General features: G+C 33.7%; 2 protein-coding genes and 1 non-coding gene across 5 annotated transcripts; 1 reads left to right on the top strand and 2 right to left on the bottom strand.

Annotated features, from left to right (window-relative positions):
* Positions 1 to 140: 140 nt before the first annotated feature.
* LOC120274378 lies at positions 141 to 301 on the bottom strand. The gene has a single exon (XR_005540901.1). It is a non-coding gene; the product is annotated as a U1 spliceosomal RNA (small nuclear RNA).
* Positions 302 to 6,685: 6,384 nt separating this feature from the next.
* Positions 6,686 to 12,939, top strand: LOC120273590 (RING finger and transmembrane domain-containing protein 2). 3 transcript variants are annotated; one of them, XM_039280249.1, is made up of 8 exons: positions 6,688 to 7,506; positions 7,750 to 7,826; positions 9,154 to 9,322; positions 10,308 to 10,396; positions 10,762 to 10,926; positions 11,082 to 11,159; positions 12,178 to 12,281; positions 12,516 to 12,939. In XM_039280249.1, exons 1-8 carry the CDS (start codon positions 6,873 to 6,875, stop codon positions 12,619 to 12,621), a joined length of 1,422 nt encoding a protein of 473 aa, XP_039136183.1. In that variant the 5' UTR covers positions 6,688 to 6,872; the 3' UTR covers positions 12,622 to 12,939. The 3 variants fall into 3 exon arrangements, with proteins under 3 accessions (XP_039136184.1, XP_039136183.1, XP_039136182.1); XM_039280248.1 differs by having other exon boundaries at positions 7,741 to 7,826; XM_039280250.1 differs by lacking the exons at positions 12,178 to 12,281; positions 12,516 to 12,939 and adding an exon at positions 11,280 to 11,636 and having other exon boundaries at positions 6,686 to 7,506; positions 7,741 to 7,826.
* A 116-nt stretch (positions 12,940 to 13,055) lies between these two features.
* LOC120273589 lies at positions 13,056 to 16,694 on the bottom strand. The gene is made up of 6 exons (XM_039280247.1): positions 16,512 to 16,694; positions 15,936 to 16,109; positions 15,150 to 15,272; positions 14,712 to 14,891; positions 14,153 to 14,317; positions 13,056 to 13,690 (listed from the first exon to the last, which is right to left on the bottom strand). Exons 1-6 carry the CDS (start codon positions 16,680 to 16,682, stop codon positions 13,352 to 13,354), a joined length of 1,152 nt encoding a protein of 383 aa, XP_039136181.1. The 5' UTR covers positions 16,683 to 16,694; the 3' UTR covers positions 13,056 to 13,351.
* Between the last annotated feature and the right edge of the window lie 5,490 nt (positions 16,695 to 22,184).

Below are 22,184 nucleotides of genomic sequence, written 5' to 3'. Positions count from 1 at the left end.
ATTATCATCTCTACTTATAATTATTTCATCTATTTTCATAGTTATCTTTCTTCATAAATAAATTAATACACAGTGATACCAAATCCTTTCAAAGTGAAGTACTTAACTAATTAATAAATAAAACTTAGGTATGGAATTGGGCAGAGGCCGCGCATGCGCGTGCCCCCTCTGGCACAAATTATGACGTCCACTCTGCCACGTAGGCAGATGGTAAACCAGCGAATCCGCAAAGTGCAATGCGGACCATTGGCCTAAGTAACGGTCCTTCCGGATCAACCGTTGACTCCGTCCAGGTAAGTATGCTTTCCAGGTTGAATGCCTCTCATTTTATACCCTCGGACCACACCTCACTTCCTTCCATTCGTCGATGTGGGACTATTGTGTTCTCCAATTTGAATTCCGTTGTGCATTCAATGTTTGGATTGACAAAGAAATTGAGACTTGGAGGTTGGAACCGTCAGCCAAAAGTTTTATTTGAATATTCGTTATGCTTCCTTCTCCCATGTGTAACGTAACTAAAAACCTTGAAGATATATATATATGAGGTTCGATCATCTATGCACGTTCGTAGAATCAAAATCTACGAACGATGCTATCAACCGTTGAATTAGCTCAAACTGTAGAAAGATTAATGGCACCGTGCTTGTCTGTGAACGTCCATAAATAACCTTTTCTCTCTATATATATATATAGATATATGACTACACTAATGGACTTTTAGCCCTTCAGTAATTTGACTCCTTGTAACGGGAAAGGAGAGGGCGTGTAGTGATGGAGTATGCGAATTTGTCCTTACAATGGTTTATCTATATTGTCAAATATGCACATCTTCTAAGGATATTTTTAGATTTGAAATCTAAGAATGTTCTACGGTGTCGTTGAATGATTTGTATCCAATGACTACTATCATATTATACATAATACAAAATAGTATTAAACAATATCAAACTAGTAATCATGCACAGTAAACAATAGTAATTTTGCACAATTTCATGTACAAGTAATAGCAGTAGGATGCTAATTTAGCGTTTATTATCAAACATCCTTAAAGAACAATGACTCTAAAGACATACACAATTGATGTTTATTAGATATATATAGCTCTGTGCAAGCACATTCTTGACACTTATTACTTGTCCATTTTTTCAAACACACAAATATATATATAGAGAGGTTGTGTATCATAAATGTGTTCATAGATTAGACATCTATGAACGTTGATGCAGGCTGTTGGATTAAAATCCAACGATTTGCAAACTTTGATGAATAGTAGCACTATGCTTATTAATAGTGGCACAATGAAAAGTGAGATGCACAGATTTTGATCTGAACTGTAAGATTATGGTTTGTAACAATAACTGAATGGATCTGAATCCCTTATTTCTACTAGATCTACATAAATCTATACTAATTAAAAAAACACAGCACAATCTACCTGTTATTGTTTATCTCTCTCTATAATGGGACACTGTTTCCACTAGCGGAGGACGGACTCTTTTTCATTTTATATATATATATAATCACTCAATTGCTAAAAAAATAAAAATATATAGAGAATTATATAAAACATTCTAGAGTTTTCTATTTTTTTTTTTCCTCTCAAATTTTCCCCCACGAGTTGTTTTCCTATAAAATCTAAGAGGTAGCTAGCCTTTTTCAAGTGGCCATTTCCATCAAAATTCAAGCATAATATTCAATTGTGATTAAGAAGTTTTAACTATGAAGAATGGAACATATCTTCAATGATTAAAATGATGAACTATTCAACTTGGGTTACCCAATTGTTCAACTTTATGATTAAAGTATTCAAAATTAAAATTAAATACTCATTCACTGTATTTAGCTACATACTCATTTGTCAAACAACCGTTTAATTTGGTTACCTAACAATTCAGATTTCGATGCAAATGAAGATTACATCACATGAAAAGATTGTGGAGATATTACAAAATAAATAATAAAAATATTTTGACGTGTTTGGTTAAAACCATCGTTTGTATATTTAGATACGTATGCAAATCCCCTTTGTATATGTATATATATTTATAGTTTATTTTAATAAAGTCCATGCTATAGTTGAAAATTAAGTCCACAACACCTCAGTGGGTTGTTGGATTTAAATCTCAAGCAATGTCTTTCTTGTTAAGGTTCTATCATTGTCTAGTTATTGACATTCATAGGATGATGAATTTGTTCACAAGCTCGTCATCTTTGTCTTTTGTATCCAAAGATAAGTTTTAATATCTAAAAACATCATTAAGAGAACAACAGTTAGTGCAGTCTCTCATGAGAATAGTGAATGAGCAGCCAAATGCTAGAAATATTTTGGCTTCAGTACTATATTTTACATATTGCATGGTATGGGAGATTTACTATCATATGATTATAGTCCATGATATGTTTCCTCCGGTCCTTTTAACTTGTCTCATTATTGAGGTTTTCTTTAATTCTTTTTACTTGTCAATTTTAAAAGATTAAATATTATTTTTTAAAATTTATTTTTTATATTTAATCTACTTCTACAACTTTCAATAAATCATATTCAACCACACATTTTAGGGTCTATTTAAATAGGCCAAAATTATAGCATAATCCGTACAATATGCCATAATTTAACATTTTGTGATAATTTATTAAATCATATTATAAATAAGGATAATCTTGAAAAGTTGGCGTAATTTTTTTTTTATAAATTTTAAATTAGCAACAAATTTTAACCCACGTTCTTAATTCAGTTTAAATGGGCAAGTAAAAAGACCAAGAAAGAGTATCATTTTGAGCGTATGTGGCAGGATGCCATTATTTTGCGTATTAACCAGCTCACATAGTAAATTCTTAAGAGATTGGTATGTACTTCCTCCATTCTTTTTTATTTGTCATGATTAACTGAATCTTACGTTCCTGGAAACTTAGCTATTTCACAAAATTTTATAAAAAATTAATTATCTTTCTAAAATTACTCCTAATTTATATCTTCACATTTCTCTCTCATATTTAATTGCAAGAAGAGAGAGTTCAATAAAGTGTTAATGATAACTTTGAAAAAAAATAATAAATACTTCTTGATATTAGGAAATGATGGATAAAAAAAACATTGATTTGTGACAGATAAAAAGAACAGAGAGAGTAATTGTATTTGGTGTACCTCTATATATATTTGCTATTTTGAGACGCTTGTTGCCTTTATCCAAAAATAAGTATAATAATAAAAATCAAAAATCAAAATCAAAATCAAAATCATTGCATTTTTATTTTTGAAATTAAATCATTGCATTTAAGTCTGTAAAACTTTCGCAATTACATGGAATCAATGATGGGAGCATCAATTAAATGTATTGGGCCCTCGTTCCAGAACCACCAACCGACACACAAAGACTTGAATCACTAGTGATATTTCTTTTATATATATATATATAAAGCTAGTTTAAATATCATGACCTACTTCTTGGTGTTGATTAATGTAGTTTAATTCATTGAATTATATGCAAAGAATCAAATGTTTCATGGTGATTAGAATTAAAAGAATATGTAAAATATATATATATATATATATTTATGATTTAGTTTGGATTTTATTATTTTTTGGAGTTTGTTATATCAAGTTTGTCAAAAAATTATTGTATTGCATAATTGCATTGTTGTTGTGACAAAAAATATTTTTCTAGTAAACCAATGTAAATTTGAATTAGAAGTGTATAGTTAGTGAAAATACAAAATAAAAAAAATTTAAAAATAAAAAAAATCAAATAAAAAATTAAAAGAATAAATGTCTAAACCAAAACCTGTTTTGCATCAAATATATATTTAATCATACAATACTTAAATCAGTATGCAATTAAATAATTTCTAACTAAATTTTCAAATATTTTACTTTAATAAACCACAGTTTTGTTGAAATTTTTGCAACTAAACACCAAAAAAATAATTATAGTTTCAACATAACAAATTATTGGAATATATAACACAAATTTGTACTTTTTTATTAGCATGCCAAAATTTTATAAGGATAAAAAAAAAATCAAGTGTATCATAATGAATCTATAAAGAATAAAGTCATACTCCACCCTCCCCACACTTAGCAAATAGAAATAATAAAAAAAAGCATGATATGAAGTTAGTACAATGTTCAATGTGGAACTCCATAATTTTATTATAAAAAGTATCTCATGCATCCAAAAGTTAAAGTTCACATAAACTTTCCACTCTTCCATCAAAACCATTATCCCACTAATTCTCCCACCACTTCACTCTAACCTTCTTTCCCACCTCACTATGAAGTATGAACTTTCCACTCTTCCATCAATATTTTTTTTTATTTTAATGTATAATTGCTCTTCTCGTCATTCAAGTTTTCCCTAGATTTTATTCATAATTTTTTTAAAAAATTAATTTATATTAATCTAAAAATTAAAATTTATTTTTGAATAGAGTTAAAACTGCTAATTCTTTTATAATTTTGAGATCAAAACATCACATTTGAGTTTATGATATTTCTGACGTGAGTAATCATCTTTACAAAATGAGAGTTGATATTTTATTTCCCTCTCAATTCAGATAATAAAAATAAGAGTTCTTAAGTAATACAATAACTTTTATATGTTTTTTAATATATAAATATTTAACATTTCATATGCATAACTCAGTAGATTATATTAAAATTTTCACATAATTTTTTTGTTATTTATTTATATACCTAATTATCCTATTGCTCTTAAAAAAATATATGAGAAAATATAAATTTCAAAATATCCAAACAATGGTTAAAAAAGATTATTAAAATAAAATGATGTAATGACTTATTGCAATGATTTATAATTACTAGAATAGAAGTATATAAATAGTAATCTATATTTTTAGAATCTTAAAAGTAAGATTATGCGTGGGTACATGTGATGTGTAATGTCATCATTTTATAATATATATATATATTAAGTATTTTAATGCACCGGTTTTTTACAATCCATTGGCTCTAGTATCCGGGCTATGTAATGAAAGCTCTATCAACTGAATTTTTTCCGAAAGAGTTCGAATTTGAATGTACTTATTATAATACCTAAACCTCTACTATTTAGAAAAAACTCTGGTTGATTATCCGTTTTATAATATACTATTTTCGGTCCTTTTTATTTGTTTTATTTTAGAGTTTTTTTATTTGTTTATTTTAAAAAATTTATGAAGTATTAAATATTATTTTTTTAAAATTTATTTTTATATTTTATTTATTTTTATAATTTCTGATAAATCATATTCAATTACATATTTTATTAAATAATATTTCAAATAAGTATATTTTTAAAAATTTAATATATATTTTTTTAAAAATTTTAAAATACCAATTAACTTTAACCAACTTTCTTAATTACATGGACAAATAAAAAGAACTAGAAAAAATATATACACACAACCATTTCCTAATAATCAGTCGGGGAAAAAAATAAAAATATTAGAAGTTAGAAATCATAATAAAAAAACCAAAAACAATTATTATCTTTACAGGGTTTTGGACCCAATCGGAGGCTTTTAAGGGAAATGCATAAAATAACTCGTACCATTTCTAACATTTTACAAAATGATAAAACAAAAATATCTCATGATTAGTTTATCAACAACCTAAACGATGATTTTGCATTTTTTAGGCCCTTAAACATAATATGAGATTTTCCCGGTATATCACTTTCATTGTCTATTCCCGTGTTTATGAGATGGGTAGGTGAGTACTCAAAAATTGAAAAATCAATTCATGATGATGCGCAGGTTTTATCTATTTTGTAAAAACCAACAGTCATCTACATACATACGCATATGACTGTTCACTAAGGATGTTTGTTTACAGATGTTCGAAAATGATTTAACAACTATTGTTTTATATAGATACTGTGTAAATTTAATATTCATAATTATTGTATACTACTGCTTGACATTGTTTAATACTCCATTTGTTCCTTTTTATCTGTCATAAACCCATGTTCTTTTTTATCTGTCATTTTTGAACATTAAGAAGCATTTATTTATTTTTTTCCAAAGTTCAATATTCTTTTTGAAATTTAATATGAGAGAGAAATGTGAAAGATATAAATTATGGGTAATTTTGGAAAGATAACTAATTTTTTATTAAATTATGTGAAATAACCAATTTTTTTGATATGTGAGATTCGGTTATTCACGATAAATAAAAAAGAAGGGAGGGAGTATTGTTCATGAAAAATCATAGCCATTAAATAGTAGCTACTCTGAACATCCGTAAATGATGAGTCTTCATGTGTGTGTATATATATATATATATATATGAGAAAACATCAATTACGAGCATTTTATAGTTGAGCATAGCATTAATCATGGTGTACAATGAGGGTTAATTAATTATTGGCTTTTATACACAAAGTTGTTAGTAGTAATAGAGTTGAATGGTTCGGATTTATTGAGTCACTATACAGAAATTAATTGAACGGTTCAGATAAAAACACTTTACATCTTATTTTTTTACTATGATACTATTTACAAGTACATTGATACTATTTATTTAACAATATTATCAAAGCTTATAAATTTCTAATCTATGAACGTATGCAGTAGCCAAAAATTACATTTCTGGTATGGAGAAATTGACGAAAGTACCCCTATATCTTCTTTTCTTATCTAAAATGGTCAGCTATACCGTGGAGGATAAGTAATAATCTCCAGCACTGTATAAAATCTCACGCGCACTCCAACTCGGAATAATATAACACACCTGCGTTTCCTCCTCTTCTTCTCAATTCTAGGGTTTCCATTTCTCTCATCCTCTTCCTCCATCCTTCCAATTTCTTACCAATTCCTGCTGTTCTCGTGTTGTTTTTGCTTTTGTTGGCGCTGAGATAAGGAATTTTTTGACTATGGAATCGTCTGGAGGGAACTCCGATCCTTACCGAACGCCGGCGGCTGGTTCCGGCGTGTCCCGGCGGTATGATGTGCAGTTCTCGGCGTCAAATTTCATACAGGCGCCGCTCTCGGCGCTTTTGGAGTATTCCGGGATTCTGAGACCCAGATCGAGTCATTCGGAGACGGAGAGCTTGGTTGGTGGAGGAGTGGCCGGCCCTGGCCGGCCGGATGATTCCGGGGTGCCGAGCAGTGGCCGTGGTGAGGTGTCGATTAGGATTATTGGTGCTGGGGATCAAATGGGGATTGGTCCGGGGTCGGGGTCTTTGCAGCCGATGGCGGTCGGTGGGGGAAGAGAAGGGGTTGCTGTGGAGCACGCTGGGATGGCGTCGGAGAGGCAGGTGGGAGATGATGGGAGCCAAGGTGGGGTCGGGGAGGCTGTGAATTCATCTAATTCTGTACCGATGTCCTCTTCAAGTTCTGGAATTGGGAATGGAATGAATGTGGAAGGTGAGGCAGGTGCGGCCGGAGGGAATGGAGGCGGGTCTTCGTACCAGAGATACGATATACAGCAAGTGGCAAGGTGGGTCGAGCAGATATTGCCATTCTCGTTGCTCTTGTTGGTGGTTTTTATACGGCAGCATTTGCAAGGTGTGTTGTTGAAACTCTCCATGGATGTACTTTGTGAAATTTAGATCACTAGTAATATAGTTAATGAATTTGTTCTTTTGAATTTACTACCTGCGGTCATATTAGTCCCTGCTATATAGTTTTTCTCACAATCTTGTTGTATAAACATGTTAATGTGGTTATGCGTATGCTCTCTCTCTCTTCTTTCTTTTTCCTACATATTTCAAATTATTTATCTGGTGTTTTTTTGGTAAGGGTTGGCAGGTTTCATTGGTACCATTTGGATTGCAGCGGTGATGTTCAAGTCAAATGAAATTTTGCGGAAACAGACTGCTTTGAAGGTTTGATGTCTCTTTTTCTCTTCTTACATTATCAATTAATTCTTTGGTTTTATGATTGAAACAAATATATCCGCAACCTATTTCTGTGTACAACTGTATGACATTTTCTTAAAGGAAAATGACATTTCTTTTCTAGTTTTAATTTTATGAGTTATAATTTACTTCTTAAATCTTAATCAGTCGGTGTGACTTCAAATTGAAATTACACACTGCGAAAGGCTACGATTTTATATGCCATTATCATAGTGATAATGAGAAAATCTACTTTTTTTTTTTTTTTTATTACTTGTTAACTGTTTTAGAGTGATGTGGTGCATGTTATTGTGCTAGAGGAAGAAGTCCAACTTATTCTATTTGGCATCCTTGGCAAGTAATTCCCGTTTTTATGGTATGGTTCTATATTCCCAATTTTTCAAAGCGGTGGTTTTCTTCTGTGATGTAATGACTCGAGAGAAGAACATATAGCTAAGAACCTGAAGTTGTGAACCTTGTCTTCTTAAGTGGGTGTGTCTTACGGTTGCATACCAAATGGCTGTACTAGATGCTAGTTTGTTCTTGTTGAGGCAACTGTCCATAAAATCTTATATAGAGTAACAAGTGCTGAAGGATGATGTGGCACATGGGGTGTGTTTAGTTGGGGAATAACTTGGTCTGTCCCAATTATTTCAAGTTCTCTAGCAAATGGAATAACTTGAAATGAAGATGACCTTTTTTTTATGAATTTAATTATTCAAATAAATCTATTCATCATTTAATATTAGAAACAATTAGGTAGTAGTAAGTATCAATATTTAATTGAAATACTATAATTGTCATTGAGAACTATTTATTTTTAATTAGTACTAATTTACTGGATTAATTTGGTATATATTTTCCACTAATATAATTCATATTTCAACATCCTTATTTTAATATATTTCTGCTTATTCCAACCACAAACTAGGACAAGGATACTCTTAAGAAGTTTACTCTCCTTTGTTTTACCTTGTTCCCTTTCAGATTAATCTGGATTTTATGCTCTGGAGGCATATGTAGTGGATGGTGTAGTGAGTACAAAGTTTCTGATGTACTTATTTTGCTATAGTAATTCTTCATTAAATGACTTATGCCAGAAAACAATTGAGAAAGCGGTTTCATATGATTGTCACTTTTATTTGTTCTTGATTTTGAAAAATCTTGAATCAGATTTTGTGCATGTGTTTTTGTTCAGATCCTGAATTTTTTTTTATGGCATGACTGTTTTTCTTCTCTGGCCGATAGGCTTTTAAATATGCATTAACTTTTCCTTGATGGATATTAAATAATAACTGATTGTTGGTTATTGCAGGGGGAGAGAAAAATTTCTGTTCTTGCTGGGATCACACTTCTTTTCATGATTCATGTGTTTGGAGTTTATTGGTGGTATAAGAATGATGATCTTTTATATCCATTGGTTTTACTTCCTCCAAAGGAAATACCTCCGTTTTGGCATGCCATTTTTATCATTATGGTTAATGGTATGTTCTTCATGCCTTGAACACCTTTTTACACTTATTTTTCCCTGAAATTTGCTTTTCTGCTCAATTTTCTTAATTTAGGCCTTGATAGGATTGGGTCATGCGATTAGGTTGTAATTTGATGATATGCTTCTGCATTCATTTTTATTTAATAATGGTCTTTTGCTGCTGTGTTATTCTCCGTATATGATTTCATTCCTGTGTTCTATGCTTAAGGTGCTCTCATGAAGAAATTTAACTGATAGGTTCAATTTAGGAAAGTCCTGTCTTCCCTAATTTGTTTTCATTTTTTTGTCTCTGGTAATCTTTCTTTTTCTACTTTACCTTTCAATGTCAACAAGGTTGCCCTTATGTGTTTAATCTATCTTTGTTGCGGAATTGTTCTTTCTTTGTGTTTAATCTCTTGGTTAGCATTTATTCTCCTTCTCAGGATGGATTGGACATATTATGTCAGTATCAAGTCATTAACTAAAAAGATAATAAAGCACTTTATAAATTTGGATGATGTGGTTATCACTTAAATGCTTAGTTTGAGATTATGCCAAATATTTTATTTTTCAATACACTCTATTAAGTTAAAATTGTGGTGTGTGCGTCATGGCATTTGACTTTTTCCAAGTGCAGAATTAATCTATGGTAAGACTGATTATCTTCCATGGCCACTATGCTTGAGCCTAACAAACCAAGTGCTAGGCTTAATAGAAGCCAGGTTTTCTTATTATTTCACATGCTGGCTTCTTTGCTGAGCATATTTCTTACCTTCTTTTCATGTTTTGCTAAGTTCCCATCTAATTCAGAACGTCACAGCTCGTCCTTTTCATTTGGGCACTTAATGTATATGATTTGAGCTTTAAGGATTTATTTTTGGCATGTCAAATATAATGTTTAATAAATTCAGTTTTGGTGCTTGAGTTACCCATTTTGATTTCTCATTAACAACCAATTGCCTCAATTCAAGCAATTCCTGATTAATAATGTCCTCCAGATACAATGGTGCGCCAGGCAGCTATGGTTGTCAAGTGTGTGCTGCTTATGTACTATAAAAATAGCAGGGGTAGAAATTACCGAAAGCAGGTATAACTTCTTTCTTCATATCTAGTTTCTTTGTTATATTATTCTTTTAGAAATGAATTCAAATTGTTGAGCAGTTGAACTCATTTTAACACAGGCACACCACAAATGATTTTTTACTTGTGCAAATTCACCTACAGTTCTATTATCAACTTTCAATATTTATTTGCCATCTTGATGTAGTGTTCTATTTCTTGTTCTATTTCTATATTTGTGAAGTACATGTACTTTGTTCAGAAGTTATCCCTTGAAACTTTAATGTTAGTACCAATTTAGGATTGTATTTCAATGTGAATATGCCGTCCAGAATGGGGTATGTTATAGTCTTTGATCCTCAAATTCACATATATTCCCCATTCCATATGTAGGGCCAAATGCTGACACTTGTGGAATATCTTCTGTTACTGTACCGTGCATTATTACCTACGCCTGTTTGGTATCGGTTCTTCCTCAACAAGGAATATGGGAGCCTCTTTTCATCTTTGACTACGGGATTGTACTTGACGTTTAAGCTGACATCAGTTGTTGAAAAGGTATGGTTATTCTGTTGACATCTTTTGGCTTTTTTATTTCATGTCTTCATGAGATCCCAATTCTGTTTGCAGGGGAATGAGGTAAAATTTCTTATCTGTCATAATCATTTTACCTTAATAGTTGGTGTCCTTATGCCAAAACCTGCAATTTCCAGGTTCAATCATTTGTCACTGCACTAAAGGCATTGTCACGTAAAGATGTGCATTATGGATCTCATGCAACCACTGAGCAGGTAATTTTGGTTTCTCTGTGCTTCCATTTGTCAGACAAGCACTTTTCTTTGTTCTGATAAATAGCTCTATCATAATAAAGTATTTTGAGGTGTATTAATTAGAAGCAGCTGCTTTTATAGGAACAACTAGAGATATCCTTGGTGTAATGGTTATGATCTGAGAGGTGGAAAGCCAGAGATGGTTTATAATATGAATCTTATTCAGGTCTTTAAAATTAGATTAAATCTATAGCTTAAAGTTGGATAAAATCTTTTGTCTTTCATTCCAAACTGCTCTTGACTGATCACAGGTTTGAGCTATGCCCTTTGGTGTGTTGAATCCTTTTAAAAGAATGGAATGCCTATTGCAAGTGAGAACCACATTAATGCTCTACCTGCTGAATGTGAAACAATAATATCATCTTATTGTTTTCCTTGGCAGTATTTTCTTTGTAAATAGGGTTGTCACTTGATCAAGCTATTCGTGAGCAGCTCAAGCTCGGCAAATCTAGCTCAAGCTGAGCTGGCTTAACTCAATAGCTTGAAGAATATAAATATATTATAATTATATATATTATATAAATATTATTATAGAATGTTGTTGTGTTGAAAATATTATATAATTTGCATTGTTTATGTTTAAAAACAACAGTCAAGCTATAAATGAGGTTTTAGTTTTAATTAAACAAAATCATATCTGGATTCTCAAAAATATATTTATTCATTTTAATTTTGAGCTAAATCAAGGCGAGCTCAAGCAAGCTTTTTCAAATTTGAGCTATTCAATTTCAAGCTAAGCCTGTCCTGCCTTGCTCGGGGCTACTGTTACTCTTCTTTTTTGTCTGCCTACATTATACTGGTTTTATTTAGTCTTTTCATTCTACTCCATCCTTTCTTTTAGTTATCTAGTTTGAGCTATTTTACAGAATGTAATTTAAGGAATAATTCATGGTACAATCATCTAAATTTAAGTTTCCTCTGAAATTTCTATGCATGTTCCATTCTGTTGTGTGCTCAAGTATCACCCATTTTGATGCAGGTTGTTGCAGCTGGAGACTTATGTGCAATCTGCCAAGAAAAGATGCATGCCCCTATTTTACTTCGTTGCAAGCATATATTCTGCGAAGACTGTGTATCTGAGTGGTAACACATCTGGTTCCTCTAAGCTCTTGTGTGTTCTTTTTGTTTTACTGTTTTACATAGTATTTGAGTCGAAATTTCCACCGCACACTACTAAGATAACAATAGCAATCATAGTGACCTCCCCATTTAACTCATCAGACATGATCCACTCTTCATTTTTGGGAAGATAAATGCATTCATCTGTTGATGTATTCGGAATCTCTACATTGGGCACTCATTAATTTATTCTGACAGGTTTGAGAGAGAGCGAACATGCCCGCTGTGCCGGGCATTGGTTAAACCTGCAGATCTTCGATCATTCGGTGATGGTTCAACGAGTCTTTTTTTCCAGCTATTTTAGATGGCTCTCATGAACTGTGGCAGATTATGCCAAACCGCGGATATATCTTGTGCCTTGGTCATATTGTTGCATCTCGCTGATCATTTATTGTTTTCCTCTGTAAGTGCTTCGACCTTGTAGAGGACTGATCTGTCCATATTCCTGTACTCAGTCCTGAAGGTGAATTTTTAGAATTGGGAAAAAAAGAGAAACAGTTGTAACAAGAGGACTTTAGTTGACGTATATATATATGTTACAGTATATAAAAATATATGAATTGCCAGGACGGGATATTGTTATTTCTTAATAAGAAATGTATAAAACCATTGCAGAGAGAAATTTCTGTTGTATTTGATAATGCTGTTTGTTGAACCCTGCACAATCATATATGTATATAAACATAAAAGAATACAAGAATGTTACTTTTCTATTCATAGCTTACAATCAGTGACAATACAAACAGAATGGAGTTCCAAAGGCAAGCGACAGAAAGAATGGGCATGACTTTACACTATAAAGGGACAATGAACAAATGAATGAATACATTTCTACATCATATAAACTTATAAAACAAATAATAATTTGAAAAAAAAAAAAATACGCCAGCCAAAACACTCTCCGGAAGCAACATGCCAATATTTGAACTGCAGGGGCTGAAACTCAATCAAGAATATATGTATTTTCACTTTGGATCTGTAGGAACTAAAGATCATCAATGATATGCATTTTTACCGATTGAAAGCTCATTCTTTCAAGTAGATGGTGGAGGATGTGCAGAAGCTGATGATTTGGTGGGACTAGGTGTAGATGTAGAGGATGAACCTGGTGAACCTGGACAAGGAATTGTTGTAATGATGGGGGACGGTGATCTTCGGTTTGCAGCAGGTGATGAAAGTGGGGATGTCATTTTACTTGGGCAAAGTTCGGTTGTATCATCATCAATGTCCTCATCCAAATAGACAACATCTTGCATCTCAGGCTGGTGATACTCCACAATCTCTCTCAAGAATCGGTTTTCTCGGGTGTACAGGGAGTTCTCGTGCGCAAGCCTTGCCTTCTCCGCCAACAATGTCTCCAATTGGAGACGAATCTGAGTCAGGTAAACAATTCAGCAGAGATAGATTGTTGTTCTAAAACTATTGCATTGCCGATGATTTATAAGTTGACTTTAGGACAATCACCGGAAAAAAATAAAGTGATCAACGTCGCAACTAACTTGTTTTGGTTCAACCCGGTCTTAAACCTCCTCTTCTATTCTATGACTATAGAAATTTCAGTTTCATGCTCCATTTCATTTGACAAAAAAAAAAAGGCTAGTTTGAATTGATAGATCTTGTCATTTTAAAACTGCATGTATTGCTTATCTGATGTTGAAATTCAAAGGGCAAAAATTGTAGTCATTGATGCAAATAGTCTGTTTTGGTTAAACACATTCTTAAACCTTCTTTTCCGCCATGACCTTTGAAATTTCAGTTCCATGCTCTATTTCATTTGACAAATAAAAAGCTAGTTTGAATTGTATAGGCTAATTATTTGGACACATTAGACGTACCAGATCATCATCTTCATGACGAGCCCCCTTTTCACGATTCTCCCTCAAAACCTTGTTCTCATCTTCAAGCTGATTGCATCTTTGCTTCACAAAAGCCAGGTCTGCTTTAACAGTCTTCAGCTCTCGTAGAAGCAGCTTGGCCTTGGCAGCCATTGAATTTGCAACCTGCGGGACAAACATGGTTGCTTATTCAGATCTTAAAAGTACAAAAGCCGGCCAAGTTTTTATAAACAACAATCTGATATTATTAACAGGTTTTATATGCAAAGCTAAACAAAAGGTTACATGGTATGAAGTTATGAACTATGACACTTAAAGGAACTCTAGGCCTTAAAAGTCAATTTAACATTTCTTGGCATGACATAACATAGGAAAATACAGCAATGATTTCCCTTACCAAATGATCTCCACATGATGCTCCGCTGAAGGATTTAAATAGGAAGCAAGTTTGATCATGAACATCCAAATATATTCGGTAGATTAACATAACTAGCTAAAGCAGATAAACATAACCAATAATTTGTCTACATGATCTAGCAACCAAGATTTGCAACCTTACGTTGCGAGAAGCCTTCAGTTGAGCTTCTTGTTCAGCTTTGATCTGGGGCAAATTTTGTGGAGAAAGTCTATCTATAGGCTCTGCCAGTGTATCTGGACCACCTTCTTTTCTCTTAATTTGTAGCTTGCGTGTTTCTTGTATTATATCCGCTGTCTTATGCTCCATGATTGTGAGACCTTCCTGAAAAATAAATTATGAGACATATAACATAGGAGAATGTGGAAGATGTTTGAATTTACACCAATGCTTGGTTGCAAGAAATAATGGTTCAAAACTATCTACAACCAAAGTTGTTCTCCTATGCAAATGATTATTGCTGCAGGTAATCATAATTTCATAGTGGTGTTTAAAATACCATCTACGTGTAAAACTAATTCATATGATATTAAACAACTTAAGCTAGCTCAGAAATAAAAATTGATTTCTAAAGGAACTTACTTCAAGTGCATTTCGAATTGTCCCACCAAATTTGGTGATTGAAGCAGCTAACGCATCAGAATTTTTATGGAAAGAAGGATTTTCCCTCTTCTGAGGAAGCTCAAATGATTGATATGACTGAAACTGCAATCACCAAACTGAAGTCATGAAAAAAACAGTCGAAACACTAGCAAGTTCTGGAGAATAAGAAGCGTATAAAGAGCAATGCATGACCTACAGAAGACATTCAGATAGGGAACTTTTGGGATGCCAATCCCATTGTCCCACTTTCAAACATTGTGGGGACACAATATCTATGGGAGTGGGTCTTTCTACGTAGAGTCTAATAGTCATGCACATTTATTCATTTCTATATTAAGCGAACAGATAATAAACCATGTGACAGGGTGACAGAAATAAACATGCAAATATCATAAGCCCTTAATAAAAGATAATCAGTCATAGAACCTCAACCAAACAAAAATAATGTGCTTCATAATAGTTAAGAGGTTCACATGTTCATGACTTCCTATTCTCTTGAGAACAATACAATCATCCAGCTTAGAAATGTCCTGAACTTCAGAAAGGTAAACATATCACCAATATATGGCAAGCTTAATAGAATGGAAAAATGGTTCCCCTGACTCATATTTCATAATCATAACTACATAAATAGCCTCTGGCATAATAAGTTGAACATTTTGCCACAAATGATTCCCTCTATTTACTCACATAACACACACACACACACACACACACAGAAACCAAGAAAAAGAAAAGAAAATGAAAAAAAGAAATCACACTAACCTGATCACCAGTAACAATCATTTGGGGAGGTTGTTTCATACCCGAGCTTTCAAATTGATCATTGGCCTTATTATCCTCAAGAATAGATTTGGCTTTTCTAGCCAAAACTCCCCAAAATCCATTCTTGGGTTCATCATAAGTGCTTGTTGATGCATACTCAAAAGCAGTAGCATCCTGTTGTTGAAGAAATCATTATACAACAAGATAACATCAAACTTGAAAGTAAAACATTCCTTTAATTTCCATAATTAACAATTTTTTCACACCATACAAAACAAAATCAAACACCATCCATCAAACATTTTTTCATCCAAACATGAAAACATACATAATTCCCAGCCCAATCATCAAGGTCTTAACTTTATACCTAATCTTTCAATCAAGATATGCCCGCATTAAATCCAAATAAATTTAACAAAAATCACGATTATAAAATAAAAACAACAACAATAACAACAAAGATCCAGTGCCAGATCCATCATCACATAAAAGATAAATCAAGAGCAAAACCACCTACATTGTCAATCCATCACAAATTCCAACAGAAAACAATCTCAAAAGGACAAAGGAGCTCACCGGCGGAGGAGAAGGGCGAAACTTGTGGCGATTGTCAGCCCATCCAGCTCCGGCAGCTGCTGCATGGGCGAGATCATGATCGCGGATGGCCCGAGCGGCGAGGGAGGAGGAATCGGCATCGTCGATGGTGGAGAACGTTCTAGGGATGGATTGCCTTCTCCGGTACGCCATGGATGGGCTCCCCACCCGCATTGAGAGAGCTCGCGCTTCGTTTCAATCTCGTCCTTTATATTCGTTGCTCCATTCATCTCTCCGAAACTCTCGTGTAGGAGCTCGGCCTATCTCAACCGTTGCTTCTCTCTTCCCACGAATCTTGATGATCATGTGTTATTGCACCACGTGGATAGTTATTATTGGTTGATTTGTTTGTAATTATTTATGATGTATTTATTAATAATTTATTTTGCTGGTTTATCCGTTGTGTGAAAATTAGAAAAGTGAGATCCTTTCAAGTGTATATTTATTTTGTTCCTTTTATCTTTTCTTTTTTTGTCCCAAAACAAAATGGTGATTTTTATTTTTTGTTTTTAGTTATGTTCCAAATTCATATTATCAACTCCTATCATTTTTATGATTGTTTCTTATATTTCTTTATATATATATATAAAGAAATATATGAGGTTGTAAGTAATTAAATGATGTGAAAATTCATTATTTTATTTTTTCAACATTTGGTTTATTGATGTAGATGGTATTGAAGATGGCAACAGTTGTACATTTTTTTTTTAAAAAAAAATATATAAATAAGTCACGAGTAGATTGGATTCTCCATCATTGAGTAGAAAAAGTAAAAAGAAACTATATCTTATTAATTGCATGGGTGGCTAAAACTTGATTTTAATAAAGTGGATGAACACTGATTTATTAAAAAAAACTACAAAAACAAAAATAGGAAGCCAACAAACAAAATAACATAATAAAATAATAAAATAAACACAGTAAAAAGAAAGAGACAAACAAGAGGAAAACAATCACCAGAGGAAACATAAACGATATCCTCAAAGCAAACAGATTACAGCAACAACAGGACAGTGGAACACAAAACAAAAACAAAACTGTTGAGAAGGCGAAATCCACCCTCTGGCATTCGAGGCCTCCTCACAACTAGCAGCGGGAGTGGATTACTCCCTGAAAGGTGAAGTCAAAGTGTCGGAAAGGTAGGGCTGTAAACGAGCCAATACGTTCATTAAAAGCTCAAAGGCTTGGCTCATTAAGGGCTCGGCTCAGCTCGTTCGTTAAGTTTAATGAGCGATTCTCAAGCCCAATTATTAAGCTCGTAAAATAAACGAGCCAAGCCTGAACACCGTCAAGCTCGGCTCGTTAAGGCTAGTGAGCAGACTCATTTATATAAATCATTAAAAGCTCGTTTATATGAATCGTTAAAAGCTTGTTTATATGCTCGTTTATATGAATTGTTAAAAACTCGTTTATATGAATTGTTAAAAAACTTGTATAATGTATCAATTAAAGCTTGTTTATTAGAATCGTTAAAGGACTTGTATAATGTATCAATTAAAGCTGGTTCCCGAGCTCAAATTTAGCCGAGCCTTAAATGATTCCCGAGCTCGAGCCGAGCCGAGCCTGCAGTAAACAAGCCTCAATGATATTTTATTTAATATAAAAATTAAAATTAAAAAAATTATCGAGCTTAAACGATCTAACGAGCCTAGCCCGAGCCTTTAATTTTCTTAACGAGCCGAGCCCGAGCCTCATTAATGAAACTCGAAATAAGTTCGGCTCAAGCTCGAGCTCGATCAAAACAGTAACAAGCCGAGCTTGAACATAGCCAAGCTCGGCTCGGCTCGGATCGTTTACAGTCTTACGGAAAGGTCATCTGATCTTGCGCTTATGAAGTCAAGAGACCGCTTAAGCTTCCGGATAGAGTCATCTGGAAGACGTTGGCTCGGGTATCTAGCTGCAGAAATCCAATTAAGAAGCATATGAATAACTTTCGAAATAATTGAAGGAAGAGCAAGAGCATGCAAATTAAAAATACGGTTATTTTTTTTGAGCCATAAGTTCCAAAAAATGGCCCTTGAGAGTAGATCCCAGAAAAATTAGTATTGGACATGAAGAGATGGCATCCAGGAAAACCAAACCTTAGACATGGTCGGAGGGTGGGTATAAAGGCCTAAATTTTGTTTAACAAAGTGCCAAATACGTTCAGCAAAAACACATTTAAGAAAAAGGTGATCTACTAATTCAGAATTGCTATGCCACAACACACAAATATCTATTGCACTACGCACATTGCAACCTTTATGGGCAAGATTGTCTAGGGTCAGAATTTTGTTATCACAATGCCCGCTAACAGAACAGGGTTATTTTAGTAGGGTAGCCCGTTTTCCAATAATGTGAATAAAATGGGCTGCGATAACCTCCATCTACTAGGAATCTATAGTAGGATTTTACTGAAAACATTCTATTACTCTCCAAAGTCCAAATGTTTACATCCATGTGCTTGCTGAAGCAACTTGGGATAGAGGACAAGAGGGTCCAAATGGCTTCCGGCGAAGCCGAATGAAAAAGTCTCTCTAGCGAAAAGGAATCTGATATACGAAGAAACTTAAAGATGGCCAGGGCAAACAACAGTCGTTGAACAGATCATGCCATAAATCTTTAGGGGCTCTACCATCTAACCAATTGTCAAACCAAAACAAGGTAGGCGCACCATTCTTAACAATTTTAGACGTGCAAGATCTAAATAGAAGTAAGAGGGGTATAATCCCTGCCAAAAAAAAGACTTATTTCTAGGTGGTGTGTGGAACAAAGGTCTAGGGGGACCGGTGAGCAAGTAGTGAAGTTGATGATTTACGCCAACAACTATTATAATCTGAGTTGATTTTCCACGACCACTTGCCTAGTAGGGCCTTGTTGAAATCTTGGATATTAAGGATAACCAATTTTTCCCAAAATGTGAGATCTGTAAATTCTTTTCCAAGCAACAAGCCAAATACCTCTAGGAGCCAACTCCGGTCCTCTCCAAAGAAAGTCTCGACATATTTTGTCTATCTCATTGATCACCTAGAGTGGTAGCTTAAATGCTGACATCCTATAGCTTGGAATTGAGAAAAGGACCAAGTTAATGAGCGTGAGACGGCCTCCTAAAGATAGGTAGATAGCTCTCCAAGAGGTTAGTTTAGAACGAATTTTCTCAATAAGTCTCAACCAATCTTGTTTCCTTGGGACGTCTTCCTGATAACGGGACCCCTAGGTAGGTTAAAGGGAGAAAATCCCTGGCGCAATTAAGAGTAGCCACTAATGTTGCACTAGCTCTAAAACCATAATTGGTTGAGAACGGACAACTTATGGCCGGCATAATTCATAGTGAGACTAAACGAACCTTCAAACAGGTAAAAAATTAGTTTGATAACTTGAAGGTCTTCCTATCCTCCTACTGTGAAGATGATCAGGTTGTCAACGTATTGAAGATGGCTGATGTTCTCTAAATGTCCAAGTGGGATCCCAAATAACACTCTAGAACGAAGCTCATGTGAAAACATAGCACTTAGAGTATCTGCAAGCAAGGCAAAGAGCAGGGGGGTAGGGGGTCTCCTTGTGGGAGTCCGCGCTTCCATCTAATGTAACCATGAAAGGACACGTCAATTAGGACTCAAGCTTTGACAGAGCTAAGAATAGTTTGAACCCAAGAAATCCAGCGAGGGCCGAAACCCTTGGCAGCTAAAATCTCCATAAGGAAATTCTAGTCTAGAGAATCAAAAGTTTTTACAAAATCCATCTTAAAGGCTAAACTTGATAGTTTGCACTTTTGAAGGCTAAAGATATTTCTTGTGCCGCAACTATATTATATGCTAGACATCTGCCTTTAACGAAGGCTGACTAAGAATCATCCACTAAATCATTGATAACTCTGCTTAATCTGTTGGCTAACAATTTAGAGATGATTTTGCAAGAGGAATTAATTAGACTAATGGGTCGAAAATCAGAGACGAACTCTGGGGAATCAGTCTTGGCAATTAGGACTAAATTAACCCAATTCAGGCATTTAAGATTAGCACTTCCCTCAAAGAAATTTGCACAAAGGTTGACAAGATCGTCTTTCACCAGGGACTAGTGCTTCTGAAAGAAGAATATAGGAAATCCATCGGTCTCAGAGCCTTATCAGCCCCCAAAATCAAACACTGCTTGTTTGATTTCTTCTAAGGTAAAAGTAACCTCGAGAGAAGAAAGATCCAAACTCTCTTTATGTGCAAACAAGGTTTGCCAATCAAGGAGAAACTAGTAGGGTCTAAGGGAGCCGAAAAGAAGTTGAAATTGATCTGTGAAAATCTTACCTAACTCTTGGTCCCCTTCAATCCATGACCCATTATGGCATAAATGAGGTATGAAATTCTTTTTACGTCTGCCATTTGCCATGATATGAAAGAATCTAGTGTTCGAGTCTCCTTCTTTTACAAAGTGATTCTGGAGCGTTGTCTCCAGTGAATCTCTTCTTAGCGTTGAAGGAAAGATAATTCCATCTTGATTTGGGAAAGACGATGAACCTTAGTAAGAGAAAGAGATCTTCTCTCATTAGTGGTATCTAGGGCGCCTAATTCCAAGAGTAATATTCTTGAGAAGATTGAAATTAAAAATCCACAATTTTTTTAGGCCCACTTACGTGGTCTCAGTTTTAGATGAAAGATGACAATATTACATTAGACATCAATATCATTTATGTTCTTAAAATAAACAAATAAAATTAAAATTGATATTTTAACTTGACCCACTGCTTCTTGTCTGAAAAAGAAAGTAAATATAAGCTGGCCCTCCTTTAATTACACTCCCACTGCTCTCAAGTCCATACTTAGATCTCTCTTTCACAACAACAAATGCTGCTTCATTTGAACCAGGAGTACTTCCACTAGCTGTAAGTCTTGATCTCACAAAGAGATTTATATAAACTACAGTTAAGTTACAATTACACAATGTTTTATTTCAAGATCTCTAATGTTTTCATCAACCTCTATTCACAGATCTGCGGATATTTTGCTTGGCTTTGGAACTATTAGCATCTGTTTAACTTGATTTTAGATCTATATTTATCATCAAGCCTTCCTTTATATCTTTCCCTCTTTTTATAGCTATGATTTCTTCTCGTGTTATTTCATAAAGATGGTGCATCAAGTGGGGGATGATTTAGTTCTGATTATGTCCTAATCTATATCTTTAATTAATACTTCATCTTCATCTTTTAAATAACACATGCAAGAATCCATTCTCATTCTCTCTCTCTCTCTCTCTCTCTCCCCTAACAATACTTAGCTTTTCTATGTGTTCCTAGCTAGGGTTTGTGTTAAAATAGTAACCCTGTTGGTGCTGAATAAATCTTCTTGTGATTTATATATATATATATATATATAGTTTTTGAAGATCTATTTATATATATGAAACATATATTTCTGTTGACATGTTTTATGTTTGGTTTGGCTTATGAAGAATTATATATATACACATATATACATGATCAAGTTTGTAAATATTTTTTGAAGTTGTTGTGATTAGTGACTAGATTGGTAGTGAAACACTACTGTTAATCAATGCGATTCATAATTGAGAGCTAGTAGATTTATCTTAGCATTTCTTTGTTCTAATATGAACCATTAATTATCTGAGATTGTGATCATGCTCTTAAACTTTGGCCCTTTTTTGCTGTTAGGGTTAGGGTTTAGG

This window comes from Dioscorea cayenensis, chromosome 12, assembly GCF_009730915.1.
Source record: "Dioscorea cayenensis subsp. rotundata cultivar TDr96_F1 chromosome 12, TDr96_F1_v2_PseudoChromosome.rev07_lg8_w22 25.fasta, whole genome shotgun sequence".
Taxonomy (NCBI): domain Eukaryota; kingdom Viridiplantae; phylum Streptophyta; class Magnoliopsida; order Dioscoreales; family Dioscoreaceae; genus Dioscorea; species Dioscorea cayenensis.
The sequence above is the reverse complement of the archived record's forward strand: the minus strand, read 5'-3'. Positions and strand labels throughout refer to the sequence as shown.